General features: G+C 38.2%; 1 protein-coding gene across 1 annotated transcript in view; it reads right to left on the reverse strand.

The window, feature by feature from the left end:
- The window catches only part of MYO16 (myosin XVI), a 327,773-nt gene that overhangs the window by 70,664 nt on the left and 239,791 nt on the right, over positions 1-17,318 (reverse strand). Inside the window, exon 28 of the mRNA XM_014944223.1 lies at positions 8,098-8,200. Within this exon, the coding sequence (XP_014799709.1) occupies positions 8,098-8,200 (103 nt within the window). The remainder of the gene's footprint in view (positions 1-8,097; positions 8,201-17,318) is intronic.

Consider the following 17,318-nt stretch of genomic DNA (forward strand, 5'->3'; position numbering starts at 1 on the left):
TCTCTACTAGGACATTATTATGGAATTGTGACAGTAGAAAAGATGAAAAGTTACATTTTTAAATGTAAAGCCTTTAAAAAGCCCTGATCAGCAGCAATGTCTGTGGCAAAACTAACAACCCCATTCTCAATTAGTCTCATGATTAACATCCAGGGTATACTTCAAGTGTGTAATACTTCAAGTATTGAGTTGCAATGTATGTGTGCAGTGTGCAGTCACAAAATCACAGTCAAGACAACTACTTAAACTTATGGTCAGGTTAGCTACAAGTGTCTAGCATTGTAGAATAACCAAGCCAGGTAGGGGACCCGCAAACTCTTTTCTCCCATCCTACAAACTAGGAACAGTGTAAATGGAGTTATTGTGGCATCACCTATGTGAAGAATTTCATTAGTAAAAGCCTGCTACAATTTCTAAGTGAATGAAGGAATACAAAAATGTCAATACAAATTCATTTTTACATTGGGATAAAAGCTATTTATAGATTTTACATCATATGCTAGGTCTGTTGAGAGCAGAGCTCTAGACGTGTACAGAAGAAACTGCTATAACACATTTGATTATGTTAGTATGACTGAAAATCTGTGTTGCTCAGTCTCCGAACCAAACCTGATATCCTCTAAAGCAGACTGAGAACAAGCTAGACTCACTGCCCTCTGTACAGTTCTGGTGTTCAGTGAAAGCAATAATGCTAAAAAATGTTGGAATTTCATATGCCAGATATCAAAACAGTTATTGAGGCTGCCACTTGTCTTCATTCTGGTCTTTTCTCTAATCACAAAATGTTTCCTGCTTGCCTAGGGGAAAAGAAGGTTAAAATGTTCCTCCACTAAAGCACTCACTTTTCAATACTTTCTGGACTACAAAGTGCTCTCATCTGAGTCTGAAATTTTAATGTCATTCAGACTCCTGAAAAAGTAAACCATCTGTGAATTACAGTCATAGTTATTTTAATTAGAAAAGCATTAGGGTTTTAAATGTTATTTTTCAAAATGACACATTTTTTAAAGATTAAGTAAAATTGTCATTGATGACTACCAAAGCTTCAATTACTGCTACAGGCCTCCTTTTTTTTTTTCCCTGGGAGGAAGAAGAAAGGATGGGAGGGAGCTGCTCTTTTTTTTTTTTTTTTTTTTTTTTCAGAAAAGGTGTAGGATGTAGAAGTACAGACATTCAAAACTATGGAATGGATGCTGAGATGGTGTGTAGGTGGCATGGAGGCAGTATTAGCTCATACTTAATAGGTGTCAAGGGAATCTGTAAAGCTGTTCTTTAGTTTAAAAAAGGCAATTTGTGGGAGTGCTGTGTGTTTCTGGCAGTACTTTCAAAATAGCTACGTACAAAAGACAGAGAACTATAATCTAATGATATTTTACACAATGACACACATTTTCACAGTGCATTAATGAAATGTAGAAAAAAGCCTTAAAACTATTGTAAAATGTGTCTTTTTGCAGTGTACATGTCTGCAAAAATATTGTAACGACAAACACATTTACAGGGTACTGATCTTTTACAAGGACTGAAATGTTATTTTTAAGGGCTTACTCTTTCTGCTTTATTTGTTAGCTTTTCTTCACACATTTTAAGACTATATCTTTGTTTCTGGAAAACTGGTGGCCTCACACCATGGTTCATACTGAATAAACCCACAGTTTAGCACAGCTTAAGTATGGTCTTAACATAAAGTATGTGAGTAGTCCCGTATTCACTCCAGTGACCTTAAGCATTTATGTAAGCGCTTGTCAGAAGTTGAACTTCAGGGAGAAAAACTGTCATTCATCTCTCTGGGAAAGGGCAAAAAAATGGTTGTTCCTTTTCCAAAAAGTGTACAAACCTCACAGCTCTTTGCACTTGTGAGGCAACAAAAAAGGACTGGCCTACAGGAAAGCAAGTGATCAGGAAATACAAGATGTACATAAATTGTATGTAAGAAATACTCAGCAGAGGAAACCCTACCCCAGTTTTAGGTCATGAGATCTCTGTACTTACTGGACCTACTCTTCTGGTCTTTCAAAATTCTGGAAATAGACATAGCATCACAAGAAACAATATGAAAGTGTCTCTCTGCGTGAACTGAGAAATACAGGCAACAGGGACAGCAATGGCAGAGAAAGTAAAGGCCGAGGTAGGAAACTGGAAAACTAAACCCCAAAAAATAAGAAATGAACACTGGAACCAAATATGATGTGAAATATCTAGAAAAGAAATGAAGAGAAGAAAAAAAGAGAAAAGTGTCAAGAGAGATGCAAATGAGAAAGTCAGCTTTGAATTAGAGAGAGGCAGACTTGGAATCCAGATGCAAGAAATCTGGATGGAAGAGATATCAGAAAGAAAATAGAGTGTACAAGACTAGTAATCATAAGCAAACCCTGAAAGGTGGACAGAGAGAGATGCAGGAATATATTCTAGAGGGGAAAAAATATAGAAATTGAAAAAAAAAAATAGAGTTCTGTCTTGAAAGACTGGGAGCTTTTTTTGAGCATTCTGAGGTTAAAGTGAGACATCCATTCTATTCTCTGGCCAAGGAGATAGGATGGACTTGTATTGTGTGGCACAAAATACCTGTGGAGAAAGACTGCAGGTGGTGGCTGGCCCTGGCCAGCTATTTGGTAAAGTCACTCTGTGCTGATTTCTGCTACTAGTAAATTATTTCCACGAATATAATGGGATGGTATAAAGGGACAAAGATATAATGGGACAATATAATTTTGCTGATTTAATTCAAAGTATGAGGGAAATACAGACACCGGTGTTCTAACCATTTAGCGTTAGCCTAGAAACTCCTCCTGGGATATTTTTTTAAAATATGATCTTCATAATTATTTTAATTTTAAAATTGCCTAAAAGAAAATTGACACTTAAAATAAGACATTCAAAACAAAAAGGAACATTGACTTCCAGCACAGTTAAAATTACTAAATGATAAATGAATAAACTGGCATATGATTTATGAATACTCAGTTTTCCTATTCCGGGGGAAAAAAAAGTTAAGAATCCCTTATATATTGCATTGTTTGCAAAGTACTCTAGTACTTTATCATATCATGTACAAAACAATTTGTATTTCAATATAGCATAACCATTTTCATTTTAAGCCAAAATATACAGTTCTGTTTAAAAAATAATGTAAATGTTTCTCTGAACTAAGCATACAATTTGCATATGCATGCCACTTACGTTCTGTACTCTTTTGTTTAATCATAAACATATTTCTCCCCAAAGGACCCTGGTATGCTAATATTGTATATTAATATATTGAAATAAAAATTACTTAAAGACAGCTATATCAAATCCAATAAATGAAACACCTGTAGGTCAGTAATGAAATATGGTTTTCTTTGTGATTAGTAAAATTTGGATCAGACTCTTAATTTTCCTTCTGCAGTTATAGAAGTGCTAGAAGAATTTAAAAACTCTAGATGGACTTCCAGTATTTCCCTTTATTGAGGGCTTATTCTCTGTTTTAACATTCTTTCTGAGTGGAAGAAGTTTAATAATACAGCTCCACACTGGCAAGAATGATTTCTCCAGAAACCCTGCAGGCTCCTGAAACAACTCCAGCACTGTCTGTAGCTGTAAAAACATGAACTGGCACTATTACAGTATCTATCATCTCATGCAACTACCTGATGCTGATTTGGAGCTTCATAAAACATTTGACTGACTTTCCTGTATGGCTTATTTCATACCCGATGAATCTTTGGATCATCCCATTCAAAGTTAAAACTTGTCTTCTTCTTTCCAAAATGAGTGATCTTTTGTGTTCAAGGTTACTGATAAGAAGGAATCATTGTGGATTAGAAGAAGCAGGCTGAAAACTGGAAACATAAACTAAGACAAAGCATTTCTTAGACATTTTTAAGGATTCCTATCTTTTAACCAGACAAGCATTTCTAGCAGTCAAAGCCTGAAAGATTCACTTTCAATGAAGTCTGGCCTTTGAAGCACTTGTATTTAACAGCTGCACTGTATAGCAAGAGCAAATGAAACTGATGTTTTATTTTACTTCTGGTTAATACAAGTTGTTTGCATTTCAGCAAACTCCTCTGAAGTAACTGCGAAGGGTTAATTGCAGACCACTGACCTTAGCTAAACAAAATGTAAAGCTCCAAGTTTTGATGAGAAAGCTTAGTAAGCTATGAGCTAACTCTCTTTTATTGAATTTATATTTGCAAGCTTAGCAGTGTGAGGAATGATAATCCAAACAAATGAAAGTTTCTGTATGTCAGTAAAAAAAATATAAAAAATGCCAAGGACTGTTTGTGCCCTGTACTTCTCCCAAAGCATGATAATGTTTGCAAGCTAGTCATGCTATTGGGATCGTAGGCTTTGCTTAGCTAATACATGACTGTATGACAATAGAGCAACACAGTACTGAAAATATGGGTTTTCTAATGTAAAGGCTTTCAGATGTTCTGGAGGGCAGGAGATTCTTCTGCCTTACATGGAGCAGCCAGTACTTCCACTCAGTTTGACTCTAAAGTTACTACATATCATCTTGCTCTTCCTAACATTAATAGCAAAACTCTCACTGACTTCTCCAGGGGTTAAACAAGTCTATTACTTTCACTCTGTCTGCAGTAGGAATGGTTTGTTTTGATTTGGAAATCTGATTTTCTCTTACATCAGGTGTGCTTAAAAGTCACAGCAGGTAGCTAAGCTTGTCATGATCAAGTATATATTTAAGCTGAAAGAACACCTTATCTAGGCTGCGCACAGAGTCAGGATGCAAAACCTGCCTTTCATTAGTAGCTCTGCACTTCCATAATTTCAGTAGTTAAGCTAAGTGCATGACTGAAACTGCATGGTATGCCAGCTTCAATGAAATAGCTATTTTATTGTCCTAGTTTAGTTATCTTCAGCTCACCCAAGTAACAGCAACAACTCATAAACCTATCAACACTTCCCTAATAAATGCTTTCTTCTAACGCAGAAGCTGCTGAACCAAGCACCAGACATTGGCTAGCTGATAGTGTTTGCTCTTATGCTCTGCTAAACAGTAGAAAATAAACCAAAATTGGATTCTGGTATTGGATCTTCTTCACTTGTCCTCCATTTTTGAACAGACTACAGTATTTATAAGAGGAGAAAGAATTTGTTCTCTGAGTGGGCTCTGGGGTTTGTTGTTTTGTTAGTTAATAAAACACTCTCCAAACACAACTTCTGTAAGAAAGAAAAGATAAATTGTGATGGAGGAAATAAATAAAAAGAAACCATTTTCTTTACTCATTTTTGGGCTCTCACTTCAGAACACGTATTTATTTTCCTCTCCTCCAAGTTAATAGCACCTTTCACAAAATGGGATGGTGAGCTACACTATCAGAAGGAAGTTAAATAAAGTATCATTCAGATTCATTCAGCTATAAAGTCCAGATCTTTCTTTTTCCTCCTCTCCTAGGGAGTTTATTGGCAACTTCATCCTCTGATGATGACATATAAGCAGGAGGTTGATTTCAGATGTGTGCTGCTTTCTCCTAAACTTCACAATCTTTGATGTGGATATTTTAGTTCTCCTTTTTTTTTTTTTGGTCAATTTATCTATCCGAATCTGCAACAGATCTTCAGGGAAGTGCAGGTAACAGTGTTGGGGAAGACATTTTTTGACTTATTCATGAACCCCTGCATCAAATAGATTTTCAGTTCCAGCAGTGACTCATTTGAAGTAGTTACTGCTGGCAACAGTGGCTGAATAAACTGGCTATATGTGCAACCCCCTACTTCTTGGTTGATTTTTAATGACGTACTACAGATGACTCCTTTCCTCTGGCTTTGCTAGCTGACATCATCCTGGGTTTCTAATTCCTCTTTTCCTTCCCTTTCTTCCCCCTCCTTCTCCTTTTTAAATGTTTTTTCTTCTTTTTTCAGAGTCCTCTGCTGTAAAAGCATAGAGGAGGGCACACATGACAACTGCAGATTGTATAAGCTTCCTCATTTAGGTTGTTATTTAAAGTTCAACTTTCATGATTAGTCAAATGAATCAAATAGATAATTGAGAGAGATATTATGTGACACAGACATTAGTCACTACTGCTGGTAGTTGGGTATATGGTTTTGTATCACCTATACAAAATGTGCTGTATTCCCTTGTATTCCCTAGGTATTTGTCTCTAAGAAATTGTCTGGACTCAGAGTGAATTTTCTTCTAGAAATGAGAATTATCATCTTTCCATCTGTTTGTCATAGCTCTCTGTGGCTTGAAAAAGGTGTAAGGAGAAGGTCACTCGCTTTTTGAGACCTTGTTCCTTTCAGCTTACTCTGTTGCCATGTGCTTCTTAGTCACTGAGTGACAATGGTATAACTCTCACCCCCAAACCCTCCTATTCCATTTAACTTCTCAGCATCTCTTAAGAGCTTTGTTCCTTTCTGGTTTGAAGGACAATGCATTATGCACTGCTGTAGTTTTGCACACCTGACTTCTTCTGGTGTTAATGAGATTCTGGAGTCAGAACCTCTAAAATCTGTTTGTGATCACAAGCTTCAGTCCCCTGAATGATGGAGGGATTCTGTTTTGCAATTTCCTTTTTACATTTTTGTCTTTCAGGTTTCAGGCTTGTTTTCGAATGCCAATCACTACAGAATCACTAGTCTTGAGCTGTAGGCTTTCACTGATGGTCAATTGTTTTTTGTTTGTTTTGTTGTGTTTTTTTTTCAGGCTGTAATGCTGTTACTGGCTCCTGGGGAAATAAACTCCATAGGCATCCTGTTCTGTGTTTCGTGACTGGAGCACAATACACAATTACTGTTACACAGTTTTTGCCCTTTTGTCAAGCCTGTAGTCCCACACGAGTTCTGAAGGTTAGTGGTACTCTCAGCTCCAGGTACTTATAAGTCAAGGTACAGCTTCTAGACATCAATGACTGGATATTATAAGAAACTTTTTGGCAAGGATGCAGAATATACCCCAGAGCTGACTTAAGAAACCCAAGTAGGGAAAGCAAGTCTATTTTAATGTTATCTTTTTCAGGGTCCATCCTTTTGTTCTTTGCTGTTGAAGCAGTAAGGCTATATGTGCCCACTACTTACTTTAATGACTAAAAAGGGACTTAGAGAGTATTTTGACCATAGAAAAACCTTCTTATGTGTCCAAGTGCAGGTGATCATGCATGTGTGCTCCCAACCTGATGGGAGGCTGATCTTTGTTTCTGTTGAAACTAAGGTTTCTGGCCCGCTAAGAAAAACCCATAGCACAAAGTCCAACATAGGCCTTGTTCTTCATAAACAGTTGTAGAAACATTCTTCTGGGCATCTTAATGCTTAGAGGTCATGCAAAAATTAGAAGACCTAGGCTAACCCCTTCCTTCAAACTAATATTACCAAAGCCTATAGAAGTCCAGTTCCTAAACTTCACACTTGTCCCTGAAACTGATCTGGATGCTCTCTTGTGGAATAGATTTCGGTTCTCCTAGGCTGAGAAAAGGCCTAAAGCTGAAGCTCACACTGCCCGGGAAAATGTTCTACACATTAAGTCACAGAAAGCTTCCTTCCTGTACAATAGCTTATATATTGTGCAAGGAAACACCATTTTCTTTAGAAATTGCATATGTCAAATCAGTTCTGCTCAGTTACAGAGCTACCCAAAGGAGGTGACTGAGTACTCTGGACCAATGCACAGCCACACTGGGTACTTTGGTCTATCTCTCAATCAGCATGCTGGTGCCTAGAAAGGCATTGACCAAATGGGAAGTCCTAAGGAGTTGTTTTGGGTCTCCCCTATCATGACATTATAGTATTTATTATAGGATTTTACATAAAGAAAATGTGCAGGGTTTTGTTTTTTTTTTTTTATTCAGAAACCATTCAACCACTAAAATATGTACACCAGATACCTTTAAAAACCTGGATGCAAATTTACACAGAGTACATGCTTCATTGAAATCTTTTCCTTCCCACAAGAATATACTGATTTTTTGACACAATGATCACTGCTACTCATATGCTAGAAAACTCAGAAAATCACTTTGATTTTATCCCAAAGCATATATTAAATGTCAAAAGAATATACTGCCGCAAAGGATCTGGTGGCTTGCCACAATGGAAATGACTCAGCTAGCCTGTTTAAAGAATGATATTTTAATTGCTTTGTAGATCACAAACCTGCCAGCCTTGTAATTTACACTGCTGAAGAACAAGACGACATCTCTCCTTGGCAGACAATTTCTTCTTCTCTCCTGCAGCTGTATCAGCCAAATCTTTATACCTAGAAAAATGAGCAGAAGTAGAGTTACTCTAGTGTTGGCCTGGTTGATGCCTTTGCAGACATTGTTAGTTTTCCTTTGATTCTCAAATCTTTGATATCCAAACTGGAAACTTAGGATTCTCCTAAGGGTGAAGAAAACAAGAAAGCCAATCACTTTTGTATCTTTATATTATTGGACGTGACCTTGGTTAATAACAGTGTGGGACAAGTGATGCTTAAAACCCAGATTTGCTTCCTGTCAGTTCTTTGGATGCCTCACTGAAAATCAATGCAGAAAGAATGCAAAGCCTCACCAACTGATTTCCTTGGTACTGAATCGGGTCACTGGAAGGAGGAAAATATTTTTTCAGTAAGTGTCATATGACATATGCCTATTAAGGAGCAATTCATAAGAAAGTGACATTGATAAAAATGTTTTTCATCAGTCTGGAATAATTTTTTCTTCACTTTGAACAAGAAGTCTAGTAGCAGAGAGACTTTAAGGAACTTGATCGGTTTACATTATTGGAAAGAAGATCAAGGGGAGACTTGATTACAGCATCGAGTACCTTCAAAGACAGAAAATCCTAGATATTAAAGGGCTCTTTGATATACCAGATAAAAGAACTAATGAACTAATGTAGGAAACTTAAGTCACACAAAGTGAAATAAAGCATAAAATTCAAATTTTAACTGTGGACTAATTACAACATATTACTACAGAAACGGATTAATTTTACACATCTTGATGCTTCATGTTATTACTGTGCTTTCTTGAAAGTATTCCTCAGTCTAGATCTGACTGGATGGAATGACATGGAATTCTTCTTCATTACAAAAAGCCAGTTTTTGAAAAGGAAAGGTTTTGCAGAAGTGTCACTTTTGCTTAAATTCTCAGTGAAACAGGGGTAAGTTTTGAGTTTGCAGGTTAACTACATTTCCTGACATTTTATTTATTTGGTTCCTCAACAGCTGAATTCCTGTATTAGCTCTGGTGCAACCCAAAACTGCGCTGTCCTGGGACGACTCACACAGACCACAGCAGGCAAAGCTGCAGGGCTGGAATGACTTCAGGGACGCGAATGGTCCCAGGAGCTGCAGCGACTGTGAAGAAACATCTGCAAACTGCTCTAAGGCCAAATTTCAGCTAGTCTTCTAGTTTCCTGGAGCTGCAACAGACCCTTGGGTATCTCAGCTCCCGCAGTCTGGAAATGTTCTCTGGTCTGGTAGCAGTCCTGCTGAAGACTCCATGACTGAGTCTATATTAGTAAGTGAAATGTGAAAGGGATTATTTCTCTGGCATACAAACGATCTGGCAAAAAACCAGCCTGTCTATTTATTAAGTATTCTGCTATGTTCTATTAAACTCTGTTACCTTCCAACAAAGCATAGCCACATCTAAGCTGCCTTCTGAGACTGGTGACTAGCCTGTCTTAATTCCCAAAGTGTGCCCAGGAATTGTTTGGAGGAATGCTGGTGGGAAGGGGCCAAAACTTCATCAGAGATCCTTTTAGTTAGTTTAGCACTCCAGATTAGCAGTAGAAAACTGTGGATCCTACTTTCCCAGTAGCTCAACTACTAGTATGGTCATGAAGACATTTGTTTTATGGACTGCTATTAAGGCTGGGGCCACCTCATTTCCATACTTGTATGAATTGGATTTTCTTAGAAATCATGGAGAATCAGAGGTGTTAGAGAGACAACTGCTGGAAAGCTTAGCAACTGCTGACTGAAACAAAGATGATTCAGCATAGACTTAACAGTGCATAAAGAAGTAACTGTGAAAGTGGTCAGCCTGAAACTTACTCACAGCAGAAACCCTAAGAAATATATTTCATTCCTGAAACAGAGCCAAATTAAAATTTAAAAGGTTGAAATTCTAAGTTCGGACCAGATTTACTTTAAAACCATGCAAATCACAGGAATCAAAACAATGAACTAACAATTCTTTACAATCTCTATTATACAGGAGGCCAGACAAAAATGATCCACTGCTTTCCCTGTCCCTGAAATTCCACCACATTATCTTGGAAGTCTAATCAGAGTTTGCAATTCCCTTCTATCCATTAAAGCAAGTTCTATCTTAGGAAAACAAGTCAGGTTAATGGTTGTGGTAGCAGAGAAAGAGCTAACTATGGAAACTTAATTCTGCCACAAACTTCCTCTGTGCACACACGAAGTCATTTGGAAGATGATCTACCTTTCCTTATGTTAGACACTAAAAATCTGCACTCCTAGCCCGAGTTAGTCATCTTGTTTTCAAGACAGTCTGTGAAGATAGGTTTTTCCATAAGGTGACTTGTTCTGTGTATCCTAGACATTTTTGTTGAAATGAGATTGCCCTCTGGAGGTGCCTTTCTCTACTGACCATAGATGGACTCAAAAGAGCAGTCCAGACTGGATGCTTGTGTTCTGGGTGGCTGAGAGGAATCCCACCCTTAGGTCTATTTGTCTGACTTACTCATCTGCAGAGTAACTAACAGAGTGACTGACAGAACTTCCTTATTTCTTCTATCTTGTTCAAACACACTGGCTATCTAAGCACCTAGGATGAAGGAGCACCTTTAGATCTGGTGGCATCATCTGCTATCTCGATCAATCACTTTTTTCCTGTATAAGGCTGCTCAAATGAAAACAGCACAGAACTTGTAGCTATTTTTCAGCCAGAATGGTTCCCTGATTTGATTCCCAGCCTAGTTGTGCAAATACCAGTGTTAATAGCAGGGAAGTAATGGGAATGGGTAAGTGGGAATAAACAGACCACATCTGTTGGTGGCAGCCCAAATTTGTCCTGGACAAAAGTGGTGATCTAATCATAATCTTATTTGACTTTTTGTACTTAATTTTAAATGAGTTAAAATATTTAAACTTCCATCATTGGTACTCAATGGCTTGAAGTCCAAATGGAGAGCAGAAGTGGTGTCCCTCGAGGGTCTGTGCTGGGACCGGTACTGTTTAACATTTTTATCAACAATATAGACAGAGGGATGGAGTGCACCATCAGCAAGTTTGCAGATGATACCAAGCTGTGTGGTGTTGTCGATACACCAGAGGGACAGGATGTTATCCAGAGGGACCTGGACAGGCTGGAGAGGTGGGCCCAAGTAAACCTCATGAGGTTCAACAAGAGCAAATGCAAGGTTCTGCACCTGGGCCTGAACAATCCTCGCTATCCATACAGACTAGGGGATGACATATTAGAAAGCAGCCCTGAGGAAAGGGACTTAGGGGTGTTGGTGGATGAGAAGCTCAACATGAGCCGGCAATGTGCACTGGCAGCCCAGAAAGCCCACCTCATCCTGGGCTGCATCAAGAGAAGTGTGGCCAGCAGGTCACAGGAGGTGATTCTGCCCCTCTGTGCTCGTAAGACCCCACCTGGAATACTGCATCCAGCTTTGGAGTCCTCAACACAGGAAGGACATGGATCTGTTGGAATAGGTCCAGCAGAGGGCCACGAAGATGATCAGAGGGATGGAGAACCTCCCCTATGAAGACAGACTGAGAGAGCTGGGTTTGTTCAGCCTGGAGAAGAGAAGGCTCTGGGGAGACCTCATAGCAGCCTACCAATATCTGAAGGGAGCCTACAGGAGAGCCGGAGAGGGACTCTTTGTCAGGAAGTGTAGTGACAGGACAAGGGGTAATGGTTTTAAATTGGAAGAGGGGAGATTTAGATTAGATACTAGGAAGAAATTCTTTACTGTGGGGGTGGTGAAGCACTAGAACAGGTTGCCCAGAGAAGTTGTGGATGCCTCAAACCTGGAGGTGTTCAAGACCAGGCTGGCTGGGGCTTTGAGCAACCTGCTCTAGTGGGAGGTGTCCCTGCCCATGGCAGGGGGGTTGGAACTCTATGATCTCTAAGGTCCCTTCAAACTCTAACCATTCTGTGATTCTGTGATTCATTCTTTTTTTCCTTTTGGGTTTCAGGATTTTTTTTTGTATTTTAAAATTGCTATTACCCTTAGTAAAAAAATATGTTAAAATAAAGCAAATAAAAATTGACAATAAACTAAGATATGAAGAAAGAAATAAGAAGTTATATGTGAGACGTTATTATCAAAATGCAAAGTGACAGTATATCAGATACTTTCTACTGTGAACTGAGCTTGTGTTACCATGTAGACACAATAATTTAATGTCCTCTTAAATTTAACCTTTTCATGGTTTCAAGAATAGCAACAGAACTTATTACTATTCAAAGTTACTGTATCACAGAAAATAGCAATAAAAAATACTGAATTTATGGTGCAGGCTTGTACAGATAAACTTGAGTTACTTACAAACAACAGGGCTTGCTTCTGGGAAAATGTAATCTGGACAGTCTTTGACACTTTCCCTTACCAGAGAATTCTCCCCCCACCACTGCAGCCTTAGTTCACTCTGAAGTGAATGAACAAACTCAATCAAATATCAGGCTTCTTCTCACTGACAGATCATACATTTTGACCCAAGTAAATAATGCAGTGTATTTGTAAGGCTTTAGAGAGGATCCTGAGGAATCCAGTGAGCATACCTAGTGCTACCTTGCTAAAAAGTCTTTAATGAGGTAAAATACACTTCAGCCAAACTTGGATTGATGAGTCAGTTGTATAGACTTTCTTAGAAGTCAGTAGAATACACTATTCAGGTGTCATCTACCCTACTGTAATATCAATGCATAAAATAAGTCAGATGAGTTTTGCACTTTAAATCTCCCATTTCTTTCCACTGAGAATAAAGATAATCTATGCTCTTGACTCCAGCATAGACATCTAATATCAGACAAAGTAAATCTCCCTCCTAGCCAAGAAGCTGGCCTACCCAGAGTAACTCATTTACTAAGGGATCCAAAACAATTTAAAGGATTAAACTGAATCAACACCTCCACCACTATGTCAAGACTAATGTAGTGTTGATTAGGGAATAAATGCAAGACCTCTTCCAGTTACAAGTTGAGAAAAGGAACACTACCATCAGGAGGGTTCTCCCCAACTCCCCTCCACAGGAAATCCGTGTGAGAGAAGCTCTGTTTTCCCCAGCTTTGTCCTTAGTCCTAACTTGTCATTTTTACACACACAAGCAGAAAAGAGAGCTTTTGGCCAGACAGGTTAGCACTGTGAGCATGTACAGACTGGCCAGGACCCTCTGGTGTTGCAGAAGCTGTGCTCTGACCTCTCTTCCTTTGCTTCTGAATGATGCTTTTCATCAGGGAGATTTTGTGTTTACTTGGACTAGATACTTGCTGTCAATCAATATCTTCAGGTAGTTTGCGAATATGGAAAACTCAGTTCTCTTGGGTCTTTACAGATAAGGATGTTATCTGATCATTTTCTCCCTCACTTCCCTAAGTGCACAGCCGACAAGATCCAGCAGGCTGTTTTTCCCTGAGACGGAATATTCCCCACTTCAGGTTATGGCACAGTAACCCGCAGTGATGTTCTCAGGCTCAGCACGCTATTTGATTTGCACGCAGTGTGCACAAATAGGCTGCAGGGCTGTACTCCCAGTTCTGTACACAGAACAAATCTTTAAGCATTGGAATAAACACCACACACTCAATTTCAATAGCACATTGACATGATAGAAGATACTAATGGAAAGAACATGGCAAGTACAAAGGGCACAAAAACAAGCTGCTCGAAATCACCAGCTTAAACAAATCACATAGATGTCTCTAAACCGAAGCCTCAGAACTACTTTTGGTTGGTTGCCTGCTTTTTACTATTCTTTTTTTTCAGGTCTCTCTCTTGCCTAGCTAAGAGAGAAAGACAAAAAATGGTGGTCAGAGGTAGCTACTGACTGCAATCCAACATTCTCAGTAACAGAACTGCTTCTAATGCCAGAACTCAAATCTTTCCTGAAAACAACTCTTTTTCTCCATGTCTTTGCCTTCTTATTTACAAAATAAAAATGCAATCATGTATGGCTGGCATGTGACTGCTTTATAGGAGTGCTAATTAATGTAGTTTTAAGTTTTAAATGTCCAAACACAGCTTATGCAAGAAAATATAATCAGTCCTGCCAGTGTAATTAATTATGTTGCATTTTCATTTTCTCTTTCTTTTGTTTACAACGATGTGTTCTGTTTGCCAAGGTAAAATGGCATGATTTAGTAAATCTAGTGAATAAAAGAAGGCAATCAAAATTAACTTGTACCCTGTATTTCTGTTAGAAGAAATGCAAAAGTTGTCATCACAAAGGAGTAAAAACAGGTTGTGCTGTCTTGCTAAATTCTTTCTTTTTTTTTTTTTTCCTTTCTAAATTTCCTCTTTTCTTCCTTTGACAACCAGTAACAGATTGATGTATTATTATGTCTGTGAAGTATGTGAAAGAGATGGACTCTGTTTGCAAAACTTGTCACTATGTGCTCATAACTCAGGATTTTTAGTTTTGTTTGTTTGGATTTGGGGAGGATGGGGAGAGTGGGTTAGGCATGGTTTGTATTTGAAAAATCTATCAAGAGAGAGCTGAAATGTCTAGAGGGCCTACCTACTGAAGAGAGAAACATATTTTTTAAAGGAGAAAAAAAAAGGGATGTTTGGAAACTTTCAAGTATTAGAAACCTTATAAAAGCAGTCATCAGTAAAGGACAGGTTGATTAATTTTGATTAATGTTATGTGTATATAAAGGATATATAGTCATTCCACTTCCCTGTGTTATATTTTTTTTTCTAACCTAATTATTTTTGAAATATGAGGAACCTGGGAAATTCCAGATAATTAGAAAAGGGGAAATAGATTATTATAGTTTCCAAGAGAAGAAAAGTGATTCTGCCAAACTCTGTACAATATATATGACATAAATATCTCATTATACTAAAATTTTGGAGAGATTAAATCTTTGAATCTGGAGAAGAAAAAGATGCCTTTATAAAGAACAGATTACAGTGACTGCATTATAGGCTTCATTTATAGGAGTACAAAAATACAGTATAAGTGGACTACAAGGTTCATCTTTATATGAAACACATTTTGCACTGAGGCTGCTTCATACAGATTTAGAGAAATAATTCAGATTGGTGTAGAGGTGAGCATGAAGTGCAATTTGCCTGATAGATTTGAAACAATGAATAAGTATATACGGCAATGAACCAAGTACCCACCCATCATACTACTGTTAGTTTTTAAAATATTCTAATTTATACCAAGCAACACAGGATTAAATGGCTAGCGCTGCAGAACAATAAGCATTAAGGGAGAAAATAAAATTAGAGTAATTTTGGAAAAACTGCAAGCAGTTTTATTCCCTCTGAGTTAATCTGGCACACAGACATTTGCTGACAGAAAGAAACTTGGAAAGGACTAATGCTAAAAGTGACCTTTCAGCAAATTGAGCAGGTATCATAGTTTTACCGCAATGTTCTTATATACGCCACTGGAAGCCAGAAACATTGATGAAACATTCGTATTTTCTACTTCAACAATTAAAAATTCACTTCCTATATAAAGAGGTAGAGGGGCATGCATAGCATGCTTCAACATGTCAATGAAAAAAGGAAAATATACAGAGAGGCATAAATGGTATGTAACTGAGATAAAAGAGCAAAATTAAGGACGACGAAATAAAAGTGGAAAAGACTCAAAAAATCCCCAAAATAGCATTTTACAGTGACCTGCAAGTGGGTCAGTCACTGGCCCCATGTGGAGCTCAGTACAGACTTTTGAGAGAGGATCAGGGCTATGAAATCCACTGGATTAGAATGCCCTTGCATAAGAAGTGGCCATTTGGGATATTTTAATTTTAGACTGAATAAAAGTAAAATAAATTTCTCAGATAAGGATACTACTTTGAGATGGGTGATAGATAAATTAATTGGAAGGATTTATTTATTTTTTTCTTTCCTAAATTTTACGTTTTTGCATTAGGTCTGCCATCCTTAATCTTTCTAGACATCTGAATTTCAATTTCTAGAGAGAAGAAATAACGAATATATGTGCATCTTAATCCTAGAATATTTATTCATATACTTCATGTAATTAAGCAGGGGCTTCCTCATCTCAGACAACGTGGCAGCAGAATAATAAATAGAATATAAATTATAGTTCAGCTCTTGGGATTAGTGGATTCAGCTATGCAAATAAAAAATGAGTTCACAACATCTGCTAAAGATTTGCATTACAATACTTTTACATCATCTTACTTAAAGCTGACATTCCCATTCCATCTTGATAAAGCAATGTAAAAATATATTTATTTAAGAAATTAGCAAAAATGACACGATAACTCAGAAATATGCTAGAATCATAGAATCATAGAATGGTTCGGGTTGGAAGGGACCTCAAAGAACATCGAGTTCCAACCCCCCTGCCATGGGCAAAGACACCTCCTCCTAAGCCAGGCTGTTCAAAGCCCCATCCAGCCTGGTCTTGAGCACCTCCAGGGATGGGGCATCGACAGCTTCTCTGGGCAACCTGTTCCAGTGTCTCAAAGGAAAGAATTTCTTCCTAATATCTAATCTTAATCTCTTCTCTTCCAGCTTAAAACCTTTACCCCTCATCCTATCGCTACACTCCCTGACAAAGAGTCCCTTCCCATCTTTCCTGTAGGCCCCCTTCAGGTACTGGAAGGCCACTATAAGGTCTTCGCGGAGCCTTCTCTTCTCCAGGCTGAACAAGCCCAACTCTCTCAGCCTGTCTTCATAGGAGAGCTTCAGCCGTCTGATCATCTTCGTGGCCCTCCTCTAGACTTGCTCCAACAAATCCATGTCCTTCTTATGCTGGGGGCTCCAGAGCTGGATGCAGTATTCCAGGTGGGGTCTCATCAGAGCAGAGTAGAGGGACAAAATCACCTCCCTCTACCTGCTGGCCACACTTTTGATGTAGCCCAGGGTACGGTTGTCTTTCTGGGCTGCCAGCGCACATTGCCACCTTCTGCTGAGCTTCTTGTCAACCAACACCAAGCAGACTTATTATATGAACAATATATGACTGCAGAACTAATTTAACACTTTTTTTATCAACCTGCTAATTTTATTCTATATAACACAGGGGTGATATAGTACCGGTGTGTAACAAAGCCAGTTTCCTTTCTCTGCAGATGTAGCCATGTGAAGATAGAGAGTCAAAATTAAAAGTCCTCCTGCAAAACTAAAAGGTCTGAAATCACGAAAATCAAAAGATACTTTTTTTTTTTTTTTTTTTTATTTTTTTTTTTAAAAAAAAC

Source organism: Calidris pugnax, unplaced genomic scaffold, assembly GCF_001431845.1.
Source record: "Calidris pugnax isolate Ruff unplaced genomic scaffold, ASM143184v1 scaffold69, whole genome shotgun sequence".
In the NCBI taxonomy this organism is placed as follows: domain Eukaryota; kingdom Metazoa; phylum Chordata; class Aves; order Charadriiformes; family Scolopacidae; genus Calidris; species Calidris pugnax.